The 17,918-nt window shown below is 47.8% G+C and overlaps 2 protein-coding genes across 2 annotated transcripts in view; one reads left to right on the top strand and one right to left on the bottom strand.

Annotated features, from left to right (window-relative positions):
• The window catches only part of HSPA8 (heat shock protein family A (Hsp70) member 8), a 193,448-nt gene that overhangs the window by 138,329 nt on the left and 37,201 nt on the right, over positions 1-17,918 (bottom strand). The gene's annotated exons all lie outside the window — the stretch shown is intronic.
• CRTAM (cytotoxic and regulatory T cell molecule) lies at positions 279-13,497 on the top strand. The gene is made up of 12 exons (XM_066334626.1): positions 279-327; positions 3,175-3,330; positions 4,833-4,985; positions 5,748-5,879; positions 8,838-9,008; positions 9,378-9,505; positions 9,605-9,914; positions 10,796-10,858; positions 11,530-11,634; positions 12,331-12,477; positions 12,658-12,741; positions 12,857-13,497. Exons 1-12 carry the CDS (start codon positions 279-281, stop codon positions 13,048-13,050), a joined length of 1,692 nt encoding a protein of 563 aa, XP_066190723.1. The 3' UTR covers positions 13,051-13,497.

The raw sequence follows: 17,918 nt of genomic DNA, 5'->3' as shown, positions 1-17,918 counted from the left end.
GCCAGGGGCGGAGCAGTGAAACTGCGGGTCCCCTGCGTGTCACCCCCCGGTCCCCGTGAGGTCACCGCTGTCACCGCAGGAGTGGCGCTGGGACACGGTCCCCGTGAGGTCACCGCTGTCACTACAGGAGTGGCGCTGGGGCAGGGTCTCCGGGGTGCTGAGGTCACCTCTGTCACCGCAGGAGTGGCGCTGGGACACGGTCCCCGGTCCCGTGAGGTCACGGTGAGCGCTCCCCCGGGCTGAAAAGGGAGGAGAGAGGAAGCGGGGCTCAGCTCAGCATGACCGTCCCCGCCGTGCTGCTCGCCGTGCCCCTGCTCCTGCTGCCAGGTAAGAGCGGCCGCCTTCCTGCCTTCCTTCCGAACCTGTCCTTTGCCGCCTGGGAAAACTCTTCCCGGAGCTCCGGCACAGCTCAAGGCTGGGCTCTTGGTCTCTCAGTGACAAAACAACTTTTTGTCACCGGAGCTGTCAGACCCCTCAGGATGGCTGAGACCAGGTCTCCAGCGGCTTGAGGTGACAAAGCCAAATTTGCCTTAAATTTGAGGATCACTGCTGGCGTGGCTGGGTCAGGAATGCGAGCTGCCTTTCTTCAGGCGTGGTGGGGAAAGAGGCTGATGGAAGTCAGAGCAGTTTAGGGAGAACTTGCGCAGTACTTGGAAAAAGAAAAGCTTTGGGTGCTCAGTCTCCTCACTCCTGCTACGGGAGGCAGTTTATTTAGATCTGCTCTGCCTTTCAGACCCAGGAGAGTGTGACAGGTTCATACCTGACTGTGTCAGTCAGAGGAGGTAAGAAGGATCTAACAGCAGATCCAAGGAAGGAGCAAGGCAGCAATCCCTGCCCAGGGTCCTGCAGGCTTCACTCCTGAGTTTGCAGGAGAAATGGATGCACCATCCCGGGGCTGGAGCAAGATTCCCTCTCCCTCCTGACAGACACTGGAGCAGAAACCACTGCAGGGCTGTTCTGACCATTTGTTAATTCTCAGTACAGCCCCTCTCCCCCGTTTTGCCACTGACTCCTGCAGGATGAGTTTGTAGATTGTGCCTTGGCTTCCAGAATTAATTCAGCTCCATTCACAGGTCGGCAGCCAGGACAGAGCTCACTAAACGGGCTGGCTCTGGGGGTTACAGGCTCAAACATAACTGCAAAAAAACTAAAACTCAATCACTGAATGGGGTGAGTGTGGGTTACAGGCTCACAAACTAACCAAAACTAACTCATTAAACGGAGTGAGTGTGGGTTACAGGCTCACAGATAACCCTGCACCAAAACTAACTCATTAAACGGGGTGAGTGTGGCTTACAGGCTCACAGATAACCCTGCACCAAAACTAACTCATTAAATGGAGTGAGTGTGGGTTACAGGCTCACAGATAACTGCACCAAAACTAACTCATTAAATGGAGTGAGTGTGGGTTACAGGCTCACAGATAACTCTGCACCAAAATTAACTCATAAAACGAGGTGAGTGTGGCTCACAGGTCACAGATAACTCTGCACTGATGCTCTCAGTGCAAAAGGAGCTCTCAGTCACTTCCTGGAGGCTGCAAGAACAGCAACCAGAGTAGAACCACTCTGCTGGGTGAATCCTACGATTTCCAGCCCCAAATTGTTGCCCTTTCCTGCCAAGAAGGTGGATCCATCCCTTGATGGCAGAGTGGCTTTTCCAGGTGGGCTCCACACGGTACAAAAGCCACCATCCCCTGCCATGGGGACCACTTAAGGGTCACTTTTAGTGACCACGGTGTCTGCAGAGCAGAGCCCCTGTGCAGGGGACAGCTGCCCTGTGAGTCATGCTCTGACTGGAACCCACTTTGCAGTGGTCTCCCATGGAAATTCCATTTATAAATCACCCCCACCTCTTCTTGCTCAGCCTCGCCGCTCTCACCCCCGAAGGTGTGATGTGCCAGACCCCACGCTGCTGCTGGTGACAGGAAACCAGCTCGGGGACAGAAATACCCCAGGGACCCGTGGAAAACCACAGCCAGCCCCCAGCTGCCTCTGAACAACTCTCACCTCCTGCCACAGCTCCTCTCAATCCCCACAGGGAGCTGCTGTCTTACAAGGAGACAAAGCTCATTCTAGAGGTATAAAAATCAGCTCCAGTAAAACAAATAAACAAAAAAAAAGTCATTTATGAGCAATTTCAAATTTTTAAGAATGTGAAAATCTTCCCCCGAAGCTCAGAAAGATTCATTTCTCCAAACTGCAGTGGGAACTGGCAGCCAAACTGCTACCTGGAAAATCAAATCAAAACACAGAAAACAGGAATGAAAACAAAACTCTCCTGCTGCCTGTTCACTTAACTCCAGCCCAGGCACCAATCTTTGCATTCTCCAGGGCATGGATTTTGTCTGGACAAGGCAATTCATTCCAGGTCATCAAATATTTTCACAAAGTGTTTTATCTGCCTTAGAATGTCTGGAGAGAAAAAACACATTTTACTGCCCGCCTGTGAAATGAGCTGAGAGAAGAGAGAGTGAAATTTCATTTTAGCAACTTGTGCCAGGCCAGCTCTGGGTTTTTTTTTTTTTTTTCAAAAAGCAGTTTCATTTCTGAATAAAAAAGCCTCATTTTCAGAGGTGTTGGGAGATCAGTCACTGCTCAGCTACACACTGAATAAATCAGGTTCTACAGCTCCAGAATGGGACATAAAATCAAAGAATGACTTGGGTTGGAAGGGACCTTAAATATGATTTAGTTATAATAATGGAATGAGTGAAAATTGAATGTTTGTGTTTAAATTGAAGGAGAGAGTGCATGGAATGGGTCTGCTTCAGTTCTTTATTGCCTAATAATGAAATACTTTTTTGGCTAATAACTAAAACTGGCTTAATAATGAAATCTGGTCATGCTGGCAGGTGAAGATCCCAAACCTTTGTCACACGGTGCCTGTGATGACCTGCCCAATGACAATAATTGGTTTAATAAGATTGGTTTAATAATGAAATCTGGTGTTGCTGGCAGATGAAGATCCCAAACCTTTGTCACACAGTCCCTGTGATGACCTGTCCAATGACAATAATTTATTTATATCCCCACAACCTTACTGGCAATGCAGAAATATTTAAAAAAAAAATTTGAGAAAAAGGAAAATTAACACATTGCTCTGTGCAAAACCTCACTGCTTTGCTTCATGTCACCGTTTCCCACTTGTGTTTTTCCCCCTGGTGCGTGGCAGGGGGGTTTCCAGGGGCTGCCAGTGACACGGTGACTCTGAAGGAAGGAGAAAACCTAAATCTTCACTGCACCTTCAGCACCCTCAGCAACGGCGACAGCTCTGCCCTGCAGTGGTTAAACCCTCGGGGTTTCACCATTTTCTTCAACGCTGAGCAGGGTGAGTGTGAAGCCCTCAGCGTGGTGGCACTTCCCACCAGGGCTGGGGACACGGGGCTCTGGACCTGCTGCCACCATGGCCAGGGACCCTGATGCCAAAATTCCCAGTGGTGGGAATGGAGCTGGGTCCTGCTCGGATCCTTCAGAGGTCTTCTGTCCCTTTGTGGTCACCAGAAAATGAACTTTGGTCACTTTGGGGGTGACCTAAAAACAGAGGCCAGATAAAATGAAGAGAATAAAAAGCAGTTCTGTTTATTGAAGGGTCTCAGGGACATTTAGGGCAGACAAAGCCCCCCAGGGGCTGCACCCAAAATGGACAATGGTCACGGCTTTGCACACTTGGATCAGTTGGGGCCATTTGCTGATCCAAGGGGAAATGGGGTTATTGCAGCCCACCCTGTGCTGTTGGGAATCCTGGCTCCCCAAAATCCCCAGCAGGCTCTGGTAGGAGTCCCTCTTCCTTGCTGCAGTCAAATAATCTGATTATTTACTCACAAGACCTTGGAGGAAATCACCTCTCCATGAGTTATCTCCATTTTTGACATGTATTCATGTTCTTAGTTGGTGGTTTTTGGGGGTTTCTGGCTTTTTGTTGTTTTTTTTTTTTGGGGGGGGGGGGTGTTTTGGTTTGGTTTTGGGTGGGGGTTTTTTGTTTTTTGGGGGGGTTTTTGTTTTGTTTTGTTTTGTTTTGTTGTTTGGGGGGCGTTTTGGGGTTTTTTTTGCTCTCAATATCTTACACCAAAGAGGCAGGAAATTTATCAGGGGTAGAGAAGGAGCTGAGTATCCATTGAAACACCTCCCACAAGGACTGGAGCTCCCAAAGCAAAGCTCAGGCGCACTGAATATTTTCCTATTTAACACAAAAGAAAGGTTTCTCCACTTTGTTTTGAGGGAAAAGCCAAAGCTGGCACTGCACTGAAGGTTTTCATTCTTCATCTGAGTCACCACTGGCAGCCTCTGTCACGTTGTTTCTCCAATGAACCACTCTGGGAATCAGTTCCCTCCAGTTTTATCTACAAATATGACAACTCAGTTCTGAGCCTTACACCGTGATGGTCTCAAAATCCTTCTCAGATTTAATCCATTGATTGCTGGGATTTCCTTCCAGCTCAGTATTTTGTCAAAACTTCAGCTAAAAAAAAAAAAAATTAAATAAAAAGGATAAAAAGAGAGTTTTTCAGGCCTCTGTCCCCCTGGTGATTGTACAAACCCCCGGTTTCAGTTCAATTTAAGGGCAGAAAGTTGCATTTTCTGTGCTGCAATTGTGGGAAAAGTCCATGGAGTTGTTGGGCTGACCCTGAGGACTCCTGTAAATTACGCAGCAGCAGGAAAGAATTAAAGATTACTAAGTCAAGAGAAAGAAAGGAGAGTGAAGGTGCCCTAGGTGATGCTTTCATTAAAACCTTGAAATTTTAAAAATGCCATAAAATAAAAACTCTCCTCATGCTTTGACTGCCTCTTCTTGACCACCCCACGATGTGCTGGCTTTTCTTTCCCCTGCAGTTTTAAAAGACCAGAGGTACAAACTCCTCCGTTACTCCAAGGATGAACTGTCCATCCAGCTGTCCAACGTGACAGTGCAGGACGCAGGAATTTACAGCTGCCTCTCCTACAGCAGCCACTTCCAAAACAAGACCCAGAATGTGGAGATTTTGGGTGAGTTCCTTCACCTGTTTTGGTTTGTTTTTTTCCGGAGGAGCAGAACAGAGGCAGGTCCACAAATCCAGAAACCTGCATTTGGTGCTCAACGCGGCATTTTGTTTTAGCTCAGTCCTGTTGGAGCCCTGGGCACTGAGAATTCCAGGTTTTCTGTGCTCACTGACCCCCAGGCAAACACTGCAGTGACCTGAGGCCGTGGAAAAGGCTCCCAAAATTGAGTGACAGCCCTGGGATTGTGGGTGTGGGGTTTGGATAGGAGTGTGTGATATCACAGGGGGCAAAACTGAGAGTTTCAGGGTTTAGAATACAGTAATATAGATATAAAGCAAGATGGAGGATTTAGGGCAGAGGCTGAGTCCTTCTTTTTCACCTTATCCATGGTCTGGGTGGAGTTTTGTAATTGGGTAGAAAAATCCACATTGTGGGCCAATAACCATTGTGGTTATTGGGTTAAAAGTAAAAATAATTTGGGTGGCATTTCATAATAGGACAGTTTACCCTTAAAATGCCTTGTTGAGAGAGAGAGAGATAGGGGCCATTTTTAGTTTGTTAGCTACAAAAGCTGTAGAACTCACAGTTTGTGAAACTGTAACACAGATAAGAATTAATAAACATCTGAGTCTGAACAAGAAATATCATCTCATGCATTTAATGCTGACCCTGGAAAAGAAGATAAAGCACAACACTGTCCCCTCCAATAACGCTCATAAAAATGAGTATAAAGTGCCTCTAGAGTGATCCTAAATCTTCCTGCTGCAGCTGCTCCTTCCCAGCCAGTGCTGGAGGTATCCCAGGACTCAGGAAGGGGCATCAAACTCTCCTGCCACACCCAGGGGTGCAAACCCCTGCCCCAGATCTCCTGGCTCTTGGACAACGGGATGGAGCTCCAAGGTAAGAGCTCAAAGACCAGGGATTCAGCACTAAAATTTGGGGGTTTATCAGTTTTGGGTGGTTTAAAGGTATTAGAGGGTGAAATATCAGCTGGATCTGCCACGGAGACCTACAGCCTGGTGCAGGTCTGGGGACAGTCAGCGTGAAATTCCACTGGGATGAAATAAAGCCAAAATCCTGGAACCTCAGCAAAATATTCCACTGGGATGAAATTAATCAAAACCCTCTGGAACTTCAGCACTGAGTTCCACTGAGAGAAAATAAACCCCAAATCCTGGAACTTCAGCATTGAATTCCACTGGGATAAAATGAACCAAACCTCCTGGAACCTCAGCTCTAAGTTTCAGCAGAAGAAAATTAACCCAAACCATGGAATCTCAGCCCTGAATTCCACTGGGAACCTCAGCACTGAGTTCCACAGAGATCAAATGAACCAAACCCCCTGGAACCTCAACTCTAAATTCCAGTGGAATAAAATACACACAAACCCCTTGGGATTACAGCACTAAATTCCAGTGGGATAAAATAAACCCCAAATCCTGGAATTTCAGCACTGAATTCCACAGAGATAAAATAAATTAAAACCCCTGGAACTTCAGCACTGAATTCCAGTGGAATAAAATAAACCCAAAGTCCTGAAATCTCAGCACTAAATTCCACTGGGGTAAAACAAACCCCAAATCCTGGAACCTCAGCACTGAATTCCACTGGGATAAATTGAATCCAAAATCCTGGAATTTCAGCACCAAAACCACTGGGGAACCTCAGCACCGAATTCCACTGGAATAAAATTAGTCCAAGCCCCTGGAACCTCAGCACCAAATGGGATAAAAATGGGATAAAACAACCCCAGACCCTGGATTTTGAAAGCCCCAGCAGCTTTTCTTCTCCTTTAACCCATCTGCTACACAAATAACTGCCATTCTAACCGTGCTATAAATAGCATCATTCTAAAAATCACTGCCTTAGCAGCTCCAGTGCACATCTGCATCAAAAATGTGAGAAAAACACTCAGGGATGCAAATGTCTTTTCTTTCACACATCAGCAAGCTCTTGCTTGTGTTTTGCATCATCAGGCAACGTATTTCAAGCTGAACCCATAACCTCCCCTGCCCCAAGACGGTTTATTTTTAAGTAAGAGCTCTAGAAAAGAGCAGAGAATTGTGTTTTGTGGCCTGGATATAGATAGAAAGGAGAGTTAGTAATCAAAATTAATCAGGCTGGCAGATAGACGGGTATTAATGCCAAAAAAAAGGTGCTCTAGAGCAGTGCACGGATGGTGGAAAAGCAGGTTTTTAATTCCTGTGTTTGGGAAGAGCTGGGCTGTGTGTGAGGGTGAGGGCCTGGGGAATACCGGCTGGGAAATCATAAAAACCTCAATATTTCCTCCCTGATTTGTTATCTCTGTTTCTCACAGTGGTTTCCTAAAAGCAGGGGGCTCCCCAAGGCTGAAGCCACGCTGATAAAGTGAATTATTTGTGACATTACAACCCACAGTTCAGGCACTAAACACCTCCTTCAAGCCAGCAGTGCATTTCTCCAATATTTTAACAAAAATCTTCTCCTTATCTTTATCTTCTCCTTGATATATAAAATATATATTATATTTTATATATATACCTGAGCTGTGGCTGCTGGGTTGGTTTATCTGGGGCTGGCTCTCACAGCAGCAATATTTGCACGATGAGGTGATGAGACACAAATTTAATTGTTTGAGAGATAAAATATCATTGCCCTAATCCTCTACTTCTCAAATTTCTGCATGTGTTTTTTTCTCCATTTTTTTTTTCCTCCTTCCCTTCCTTTCTCCCCTTTCCATTCCCAGCTTTAATCACTTCCTGCAAATATTTACACTAATCAGAAAATAGCTAATAAATCTTAATTACTGGCAACACCTCAGTTACACCCGGGCTCAGCAGGGGCAAGGCAGCTGTAATTACTGAGCTGGTGCTGACAAAGATAATTTCCTCCCCTGCAAAAAACCACTCTGAATCCTTTGGAAGCTCTTCCCTGGCCCTGCTGGGGATGGAAAAGAGGGTTGAGAAATGCTGATTTGTAAAGGTTCGTTTGGAAATAGGAGATTTCCTTCGTTTAAAGGTAACAGAGGCATCAGGATCTCTGTGTTATATTCGTGCATTTATTTTTGTGCGTTTAATATTTGTGTCTTTATTTTCCCCCAGTGGAATTTAGTGCTGAAATTCCAGGATTTGGGGTTTATTTTCCCCCAGTGGAATTTAGTGCTGAGATTCCAGGACTTTGGGTTTATTTTATTCCACTGGAATTCAGTGCTGAGGTTCCCAGTGGAATTCAGTGCTGAAGTTCCAGGGGTTTTAATTTATTTTATCTCTGTGGAATTCAGTGCTGAGGTTCCAGGATTTTAGGTTTATTTTACCCCTGTGGAATTTAGTGCTGTAATCCCAAGGGGTTTGTGTGTATTTTAGTCCACTGGAATTTAGAGTTGAGGTTCCAGGGGGTTTGGCTCATTTTATTTCTGTGGAACTCAGTGCTGAGGTTCCAGGGACTTTGGATTTATTTTATTCCACTGGAATTCAGTGATGAGGTTCCCAGTGGAATTCAGGGCTGAGGTTCCAGGATTTGGGGTTTATTTTACCCCTGTGGAATTTAGTGCTGAAATTCCAGAGGTTTGAGTTAATTTTACTTTGCTGAAACTTAGAGCTGAGGTTCCAGAGGGTTTTGCACATCACCAGTATTACCTGGAGGGAATCCCATCAGACTCCCCCTAATTCCTAGTGGCAAAGCCAGAAATCCTCGTGTTTAACTTCCAGCCGCTGGAAAAGGGGAAGAGCCCAACCTCTTGGTTGGAAAACCAACATCTTGGTTTTCCAGGAGCTGGAAAAGGGGAAGAGTGATGGAGAACAGGATTTCAGGGTGATGTAAATGATTTTATTTATTGCTCTGGCCTAGAAACCCTCACTGTTTTTCTCTCCCAACGTGCAGGTGACACCAGGCACCAGCTGGGAGCTGATGGGTGGAAATGGAGCACGAGCAGCACCCTGAGGATCCTCAGCTACAGCCCCAAAGTGACAGCCAGCTGCATCATCCTGCACCCTGCGCTCGGGGGACAGAGGCTGGTGGCATCTTTGCCCTTCCAGGACCTGCCCAGCACAGGTATTGCAGCTCTGCCTCGATTTTACTGCCCTGAGACGCTGAGAATTCTGCAGATTCACACGGAGTCTGCAGCCCTGAGTGCGGGATCTGCTTTTAAACGGGGCAAAAAGGGCTTGGGGTTGTTCCTTGGGGGCAGAGCTGAGCAGCAGCAGCCAGCAGTGGCTCATTTTAGTCCTCATTTCAGAGCAGCAAATACATTCTGAGGACAGGAAAGCTGAGGGTGGGAGGACGGGGCTGAAAATGAAACCCTTGATGAGACAGAAAATCCAAAATCACCCGGGGCTGGAGCAGGGCAGGGTGGATTCTCAAGGATCTGCTCTGTGGCAAAGCCTCTTCTGATTTTTGTCGGTTTTTGGGGGGTTTCTTTAGGCTGCAAACAACCGAGCAGCCCTTCAGAGGAGGCAGAAGCTCCCAGCCCTTCAGAGAGTCCATCAGTTCCCAGTTCTCCAGAGAATCCAGAAGTTTCCAAATCTTCTGCATCCCCAGAGAATCCACAAGTTTCCAAACCTTCTCCATCCCCAGAGAATCTAGAAGTTTCCAAACCTTCTCCATCCCCAGAGAATCTAGAAGTTTCCAAACTTTCTCCATCCCCAGAGAGTCCACAAGTTTCCAAACCTTCTGCATCCCCAGAGAGTCCACAAGTTTCCAAACCTTCTCCATCCCCAGAGAATCCACAAGTTTCCAAACCTTCTCCATCCCCAGAGAATCCAGACGTTTCCAAACCTTCTCCATCCCCAGAGAATCCAGAAGTTTCCAAACCTTCTCCATCCCCAGAGAATCCACAAGTTTCCAGCCCTTCTGCATCCCCAAATGACACCGGAGTTCCCAGCCCTGCATCCCCAGAGGCTCCAGCAGCTCCCAGCTCAGCACCAGCCCGGCCAAACCCCGCAGATGTCACATCAGACGGTGAGTTTGGTCTCGGCCACCTGAATTTATCAAACCCGGAATGACAAACACACCGGAGCTGCCGGGCACAGGGGTAACCCCCATCCCAAAGGGGTGTCGGGCACAGCATTTCCCTGCTCGTTCCCTCCTTTCCCGGCCAAAATCGCTGTCCTTTGGAGGAAGAAAGGCACGAGCAGCGTGGGGATGCTCTGGATGGGCTGCACTAGATGGCACTGTGCAACAACTCTTCATCCCTGCAGGCGCCAGCTTCCCCAAATCAGTTCTTTTTAGGGTTTTGGGGGGCTTTTTTGTTTTTTTTTTTTTTTTTTACCCAGCATAATCAAAAGCTCCACAGCTCAAATAAATCGCCCAAAAAACCCCACCAAGGGTTTTGCCCGACAGGCGCTGCACTGACAAATCAGCTGCTGCTTTAGGAACGCCCCGAATCTTTGTTTCTAGAGGTTTAAAAGTGATGGATCAGCGATGGGAAACAGCACAAAATGAACACGTGCTGATGAACCCTCGGCTGGTAAATCCTGACGGGTGTCAGGATAACACCCATGGAAAGGGATTTTTTTTTCCTGATTTTTTTCCTGAATTTTTAAAGAGGGGAAGGAACCAGAGGAGCTTTCAGGTCCCTCCCAACCCAAATCACTCTGTAATTCCGTGGCCTTTACTGGGTGTGAAGAGGCAAGGAAAATCTCTTTTTAACGCAAAATTTAAAATGAAAGGAAAATCACTTATTAATGCAAAATAAACCTCTTATTAATTTTGGTACACACATCATCATTTCAGCATTGACAAGCAAAGTTAATTATTCTATATCTTTATGCATTATGTTTAATTACACATAAGGATGTGCTGTGTGTGTGTCCATAAGAAATCCCTCTCTGTCTGCACAGGGACTGAAGAAACGACAGCAGCAGCAGATTTGGGAGGTTCATCGACTTCTGGGGGTTTCAATGGTGAGAAATTCCCTCCTCAGACACTGGGGGTGGTGGCAAGGGACAAGGAAGGACATAAATACCAAAATATCTGCTGCAAGCAGGAGGATTTCTGCTCGTTGCTGGTTTTTTCAGGCAGGAGGAGCAAACTGATGGGCAGAGAAAGTTCCAAAAGGACCGAGCTCAGCTTATTTTTAATTCGGCTGTAAATTGTTTCTCGAACAACGTGTTAATAAATACATTAAAAAAATAGAAATGCAATTAAATAAGAAATAAAATAAAATGCAAGGTGTTTAAGATAATAAAATTCAAAATATTTTAAAGAATAAAATACAAAGAATAAAATTAAAGGCAGAGTTAGGGAAGTGAGTGCACACCTTACATCAGGGGCAGCACCTGATGCCCTGAAAGTTCCAACTAACAATGTGTTAATAAATATTTTTTTAAAAAAATTATAAATACAATTAAATCATAAATAAAATACAATGCGTTTTAAACAATAAAATTCAAGTTATTTTAAACAATAAAAATACGAGGAATGAAATACAAAGACTAAAATTAAAGGCAGAGTTAAGGAAGTGAGCCCAGACTTTACCTCAGAGGCAGCACCTCGTGCCCTGAAGCTGCTGGGGAAATGAGCATCTTTTAAACATCCCTTGAAAGAATTTTTGTTCTCCTTTCCCTTCCTCCAGGGGCTGGAGCAGCACCCAGTGGAAATGGCACCGAGGAGGAACCTCCCAGGACAGAGGTGCCACCAGGATGTGAAAACAGAACAGGGATTTCCATCCCCACCCTCGGTATGAACACCTGAAGGAGTTTCCAAATTCAGTGATTCTCTCTGAATTCCAAACCTTTGTGATTCTCTGATCAAAAAAATCCCTCCAAACCCTCTGATGGGTCAATCCTCTAATCCTGGGGGATGCCACAGAAACACAACCATTTCTATCATCCACAAAAAAAAAAAAAAAAAAAAAAAAAAAAAAAAAAATTATATATATATATATATATATGTATATATGTATATATATATGTATATATATATATATATATATATATAATAAAAGCTCAATTTTCCTGTTTGCTGGGCCAAAGCAACTGACAGGTTAATGCTCTAATTTTGGGGGATTTGTATCATCCAAAAAAAAAAAAAAAATAATAATAAAAGCTCAATTTTCCTGTTTGCTGGGCCAAAGCACAAGGTCACCGAGCTCAATCAGTTTTTCTTGGTCATTCCACAAAAAAACTTGACCTCCCGTCCTAAAATTAAGTCCAGAACTTAATGAGTGTGAATTGATCATCTGCGAATAAATTCATTCTATGTGAATAACATAATTCATTATATGTGAATAAATTCTTTAATGACATTCACGAGGGTGAATTCTCCCCAATCCACTGGGTGAATTCTCCTCTCCTACCCCATTAATCCGGGTGAACTCATTCTTCATTACCAGACACTCCCAAGAGGTTTAACAACACAAACCTCTCTGTTCCAGAGCAAAATCCTGACTCCAAAGGCAGGCTGAGGAAGGAGAGGAATCTCCTGCTGCCCATCCTGGTGGCCGCTCTGATTTTCGTGCTGCTCATCATTGTCCTGCTTTTCATGGCGAAGCTGAAGAAAGCCCACGGAGTGTGGAAGAGAGGTGAGGAATTGTTGGCTCAATCCCATCCCTGGGGTGGTCACGCTGATGAAATCCCCATTTTGTAACTCTTCTCTCAAGGGTTTTTGGTTTGTTTTTTTTTTTTATGCTCAAGGCAAAAGAATCGTGGAAAAAAAATAATAATAATTCGTTCTCATATTTAAATTTGGGGTTTTTCTACAGAAAATGATGTTTCAGAGCAGACACTGGAGAGTTATAAATCCAGATCTAACGAAGACAGCCCAGGCCATGAGAAGAATGGACAAGGTAAAAAAAGCTTTAATTAACGTAATTAATTCTAGTTTTATTTAATTGCTGTTGACTGCAGCCAGAGCAGGTGGCGGCCATTAATAATAAATAATAAATATATGTTGTGTTTTAGCTGCAAATCCCAAATCCAACGTGCAATATGTAACAGAAGACCATGTGGAAACCCCGGAGAAGAATCTAGAAACCCCAGAGAAGAATCTGGAAACCCCAGAGAAGAATCTGGAACCCCCAGGGAAGAATCCAGGTGACAAAAACCTGGCAATAAGTGAGAAAATATTTGAGTGTGGAAGGGAGACAGATGTATAACTGTGGAAAAGGTGCAGGAAACTGCAGTTTCCTGATATTTGGATTAAAGTTGTCAAGGATCTTGATTTCAAGGAGCAGAAGGGACAAGGAGCTCCATCCCAAAGCCACCTGGGGGTGGTTTTGTCACCTGGCAGGACAGGGAGACGGGACTGGTGCTCCTGGAACCTGGACTGATCCCCTTGGAACCCTCAGGGAATTCAGGAGCCACTGCCACAAACAGCTCCTCGCCCCCAGCAGCAGTCAGGGTCCTGTCAAGACAGCCCAAAGGAAGAAATTTAGGATTGATTTTGTCACCTCCTCTGTGACCACGGGGCTGAGCAGGGAACCCCATGTGCTGCAAACCAACTGTGACTTTTATTTTCTCCCTGTGACCCCAAACCTGGACTTCCAGCTGGATTTAGCCAAGCTGGGAAGCAGCCTGATGTCCAAAGGGACAAAACAAAACAACCCAAAAAACCCAGAAATCCAACCCAAATTATTATATGATTTGATGTTTCTGGGAAGTCTTCAGACATGTAGGAGATGTTCCACATGGGACTGGCCAAATCCTGGAATGGGGGCAGCAGGAGAGCTGGGAATTCTCAAGGATTAACAGGAACCCAACATGTTCCAGAAGGATAAAAGTATTTAGGCAAATCCCTAAAATAAAGGAAATGTGAATTACAACGACTTTTTTTTTTGTCGTTTGCAGACTCACAGAATAGAATTGGGGTGGGAAGGGAGTTGTGGAGATCCCCCAGAACAGCCCCATGGGCTGGGACACAGGGACACATCCCGGTGGGGTTGGGATGGATCCCAAACCTCCCTGGGCAGGCAGGGTCACCTGAGTGGTGACACAGGGACACATCCAGGTGAAGTTGGGGTGGATCCAAACCCTCCCTGGGCAGGCAGGGTCACCTGAGTGGTGACACAGGGACACATCCAGGTGAAGTTGGGGTGGATCCAAACCTCCCTGGGCAGCTGTTCCAGGGCTCTGACACCTCCATTGATAGAAGTTCTTCCCCTCCGGTTCCTCCCTGTCTTGCCTGCACTGAGAAGCCCAGAACCCTAAATCTCACGAATGCCATTAAATAAAACTCATTCAAGACTATTACTGCTCGCTGGAAGTACGAAAAAATGACGACAAATGGGGTTTGAATACCGAATGAGATAAAAGCCCCTGCGTATTCCGTTTTACAATGGGAATAAATCCATATTTCAATGGGAATGAATCCATATTTCAATGGGAATAAATCCACGTTTCAATGGGAATAAACCCGTACTTCAATGGGAATAAATCCGTATTTCAATGGGAATCATTCCACATTTCAATGGGAATAAACCCGTATTTCAATGGGAATAAACCCGTATTTCAGTGGGAACAAACCCGTATTTTAGTGGGAATAAACCTGTATTTCAGTGGGAATAAACCCGTATTTCAATGGGAATAAACCCGTATTTCAATGGGAATAAATCCACATTTCAATGGGAATCATTCCACATTTCAATGGGAATAAACCCGTATTTCAATGGGAATAAACCCGTATTTCAACGGGAATCAACCCGTATTTCAGTGGGAATAAACCCGTATTTCAATGGGAATAAATCCATATTTCAATGGGAATAAATCCATATTTCAATGGCAATAAACTTGTATTTCAATGGGAATAAATCCGTGTTTCAATGGGAATAAACCCATATTTCAGTGGGAATAAACCCGTATTTCAGTGGGAATAAACCCGTATTTCAGTGGGAATAAACCCGTATTTCAGTGGGAATCATTCCATATTTCAGTGGGAATCATTCCATATTTCAGTGGGAATAAACCCGTATTTCAGTGGGAATAAACCCATATTTCAGTGGGAATCATTCCATATTTCAGTGGGAATCATTCCATATTTCAATGGGAATAAACCCATATTTCAATGGGAATAAACCCATATTTCAATGGGAATAAACCCATATTTCAGTGGGAATAAATCCGTGTTTCAGTGGCAATAAACCCGTATTTCAGCGGGAATAAACCCGTATTTCAGTGGCAATAAACCCGTATTTCAGCGGGAATAAACCCGTATTTCAGTGGCAATAAACCCGTATTTCAGTGGGAATAAACCCGTATTTCAGCGGGAATCATTCCCTCCGTGGGCGCCCAGCGGCTGTCCCCGGCCGTACCACGGCGCCCGGTGCCGGGGGGACCCGCGCCCCCCCCGCCCCATGGCAGCGGCCGCGTCCTGCGGGGTACTGCGGTTACCGGGGCAACGGGGCGGCACGGCCGGGAACGGAGCGGGAACAGCCGGGAACGGGCTGGGAACAGCCGGGAACGGAACGGGAACGGAGCGGGAACGGAACGGGAACGGGCTGGGAACAGCCGGGAACAGCCGGGAACGGAACGGGAACGGGCCGGGAATGGGCCCGGGCGGCGGGGTGAGAGCCAGGGGACACGGGACAGGGACAGGGACACGGGACATGGGATAGGGACACGGGATGGGGACTGGGACACGGAATGGGGACAGGGACACGGGACACGGGAATGGGAGACGGGACATGGGATAGGGACACGGGACTGGGACACAGGGACACGGGATAGGGACACGGGACAGGGACCGGGACATGGGACCGGGGACTGGGACACAGGACTGGGACACGGGGACAGGGACACGGGATAGGGACACGAGACAGCAACAGGGACACGGGATAGGGACTGGGACACGGGACTGGGACACGGGACTGGAACACGGGACTGGGACACAGGGACAGGGACACGGGAACTGGGACACGGGACTAGGACACGGGACACGGGATAGGGACAGGGACACGAGACAGCAACAGGGACCAGCGATAGGGACAGGAGCATGAGAACAGGGACATGGGATAGAGACAGGGACACGGGATAAGGACACAGGATAGAGACAGGGACATGGGAACAGGGACACGGGAACAGCCGGATGAGAGCCACAGGGACACGGGAACAGGGACATGGGATGAGGACACGGGATAGAGACAAGGACACGGGAACAACGGGGTGAGAGCGACAGGGACACAGGACAGGGACACGGGAATAGGGGCACGGGATAGGGACACGGGACACGGGATGGGGACACAGGACAGCGACAGGGACACGGGTTAGGGACATGGGAACAGGGACACGGGATGGGGCAGAGACATGGGACATGACATGGGATGAGGACACGGGATAGAGACAAGGACACGGGAACAACGGGGTGAGAGCGACAGGGACACAGGACAGGGACACGGGAATAGGGGCACGGGATAGGGACACGGGACACGGGATGGGGACACAGGACAGCGACAGGGACACGGGTTAGGGACATGGGAACAGGGACACGGGATGGGGCAGAGACATGGGACATGACATGGGACGGGGACACGGGATAGAGACAAGGACATGAGAACAACGGGGTGAGAGTAACAGGGACACAGGACAGGGACACGGGAATAGGGGCACGGGATAGGGACACAGGACAGGGACATGGGAACAGGGACGGGATAAGGACATGGGACAGAGGAACAGCAGGGTGAGAGCACAGGGACACAGGACAGGGACACAGGAACAGGGACAGGGTCATGGGAACAGCAGGGTGAGATCAAAAAGGACAGGGGACATGGGACAGGGAGACGGGACAGAGACTGGGACACAGGCCTGGGAATGGGCCGGGAACAGCGGGGTGAGAGGGACAGGGACACTGGACAGGGACACGGGAATAGAGACACGGGATAGGGACATGGGACAGGGACATGGGAACAGGGACAGGCACACGGGATATGGACATGGGACAGGGGAAAAGCAGGGTGAGAGCACAGGGACACAGGACAGGGACACGGGAACAGGGACAGGGTCATGGGAACAGCAGGGAGCAGGGACAGGGGACATGGGACAGGGAGACGGGACAGAGACAGGGACACAGGCCTGGGAATGGGCCGGGAACAGCGGGGTGAGAGGGACAGGGACACTGGACAGGGATGGGGACATGGGAGAGGGGACAGGGACATGGGACACGGGACAAGGCACCGGGGGATGTGGGGCTGGGAGAAGGGACAGTGGAGAGGGGATCAGGGACAGGGGACTGGGTAAGGGGACATGGAAGAGGGGACCGAGGATGACAGGACCAGGGACAGGGGACTGGGATGAAGGGGACTGGGACAGAGGACATGGGAGAGGGAACACGGAGAGGGGACAAGGACAGGGAGTGAGGGAAAGGGGACAGGGAACTGGGACATGAGAGAGGAGACAGGGACGGGGGAAATGGGAGAGGGGACAGGGGACCAGGGAATGGGGACCAGGACAGGAGATCAGGGATAGGGAGCAGGGGACAGGACACCGGGTATGGGAACAGAGAGTGTGGGTTTGGGAGTGGGTGAGGACACCGGGGACAGGGGACATAGGACTGGGTGAGGGACATGGAAGAAGGGACACAGGAGAGGGGCCTGGGGGTGAGAGGAGGCCGGGACAGGGAGCTGGGGACAGGGGAGACTTGGGGACAGGACACACGGTGGCTTTCCTCTCTGGGCTGAGGTCCTGCTCCAGGCCAGGAGATTCCACCTTCCCTGCCCCTCCAAGGCCCTGCCACGCTCACTGATGGGACATGGGGACACAGGGGACTGTCCAAGTGCCAGAGTGAACTTGGCCATGACCAGCAGGACTAAAATACCCCAAATCATTTATCCCCAGGTACTGAAGCAGCGCTGCCTGTGCACCTCTGACCGTGCTGGTCCCCAGGGTGTGCTGTGACTAACGCACATTTCAGCACAGCACACTCCTTTTCCTTCCTGCCACACAAATACCTGGCAGTGCAAACGACTTCTGAGCACATCAGCCGAGTGTAAAGAATCTCTCATCCTCATTTGGAAAGTGCTCCAGTTCTCACTGT

The sequence above is a fragment of the Sylvia atricapilla genome, chromosome 23 (assembly GCF_009819655.1).
Source record: "Sylvia atricapilla isolate bSylAtr1 chromosome 23, bSylAtr1.pri, whole genome shotgun sequence".
In the NCBI taxonomy this organism is placed as follows: Eukaryota; Metazoa; Chordata; class Aves; order Passeriformes; family Sylviidae; genus Sylvia; species Sylvia atricapilla.
Note: the sequence above shows the minus strand (reverse complement) of the source record. Positions and strands in the feature narration are given on the sequence as shown.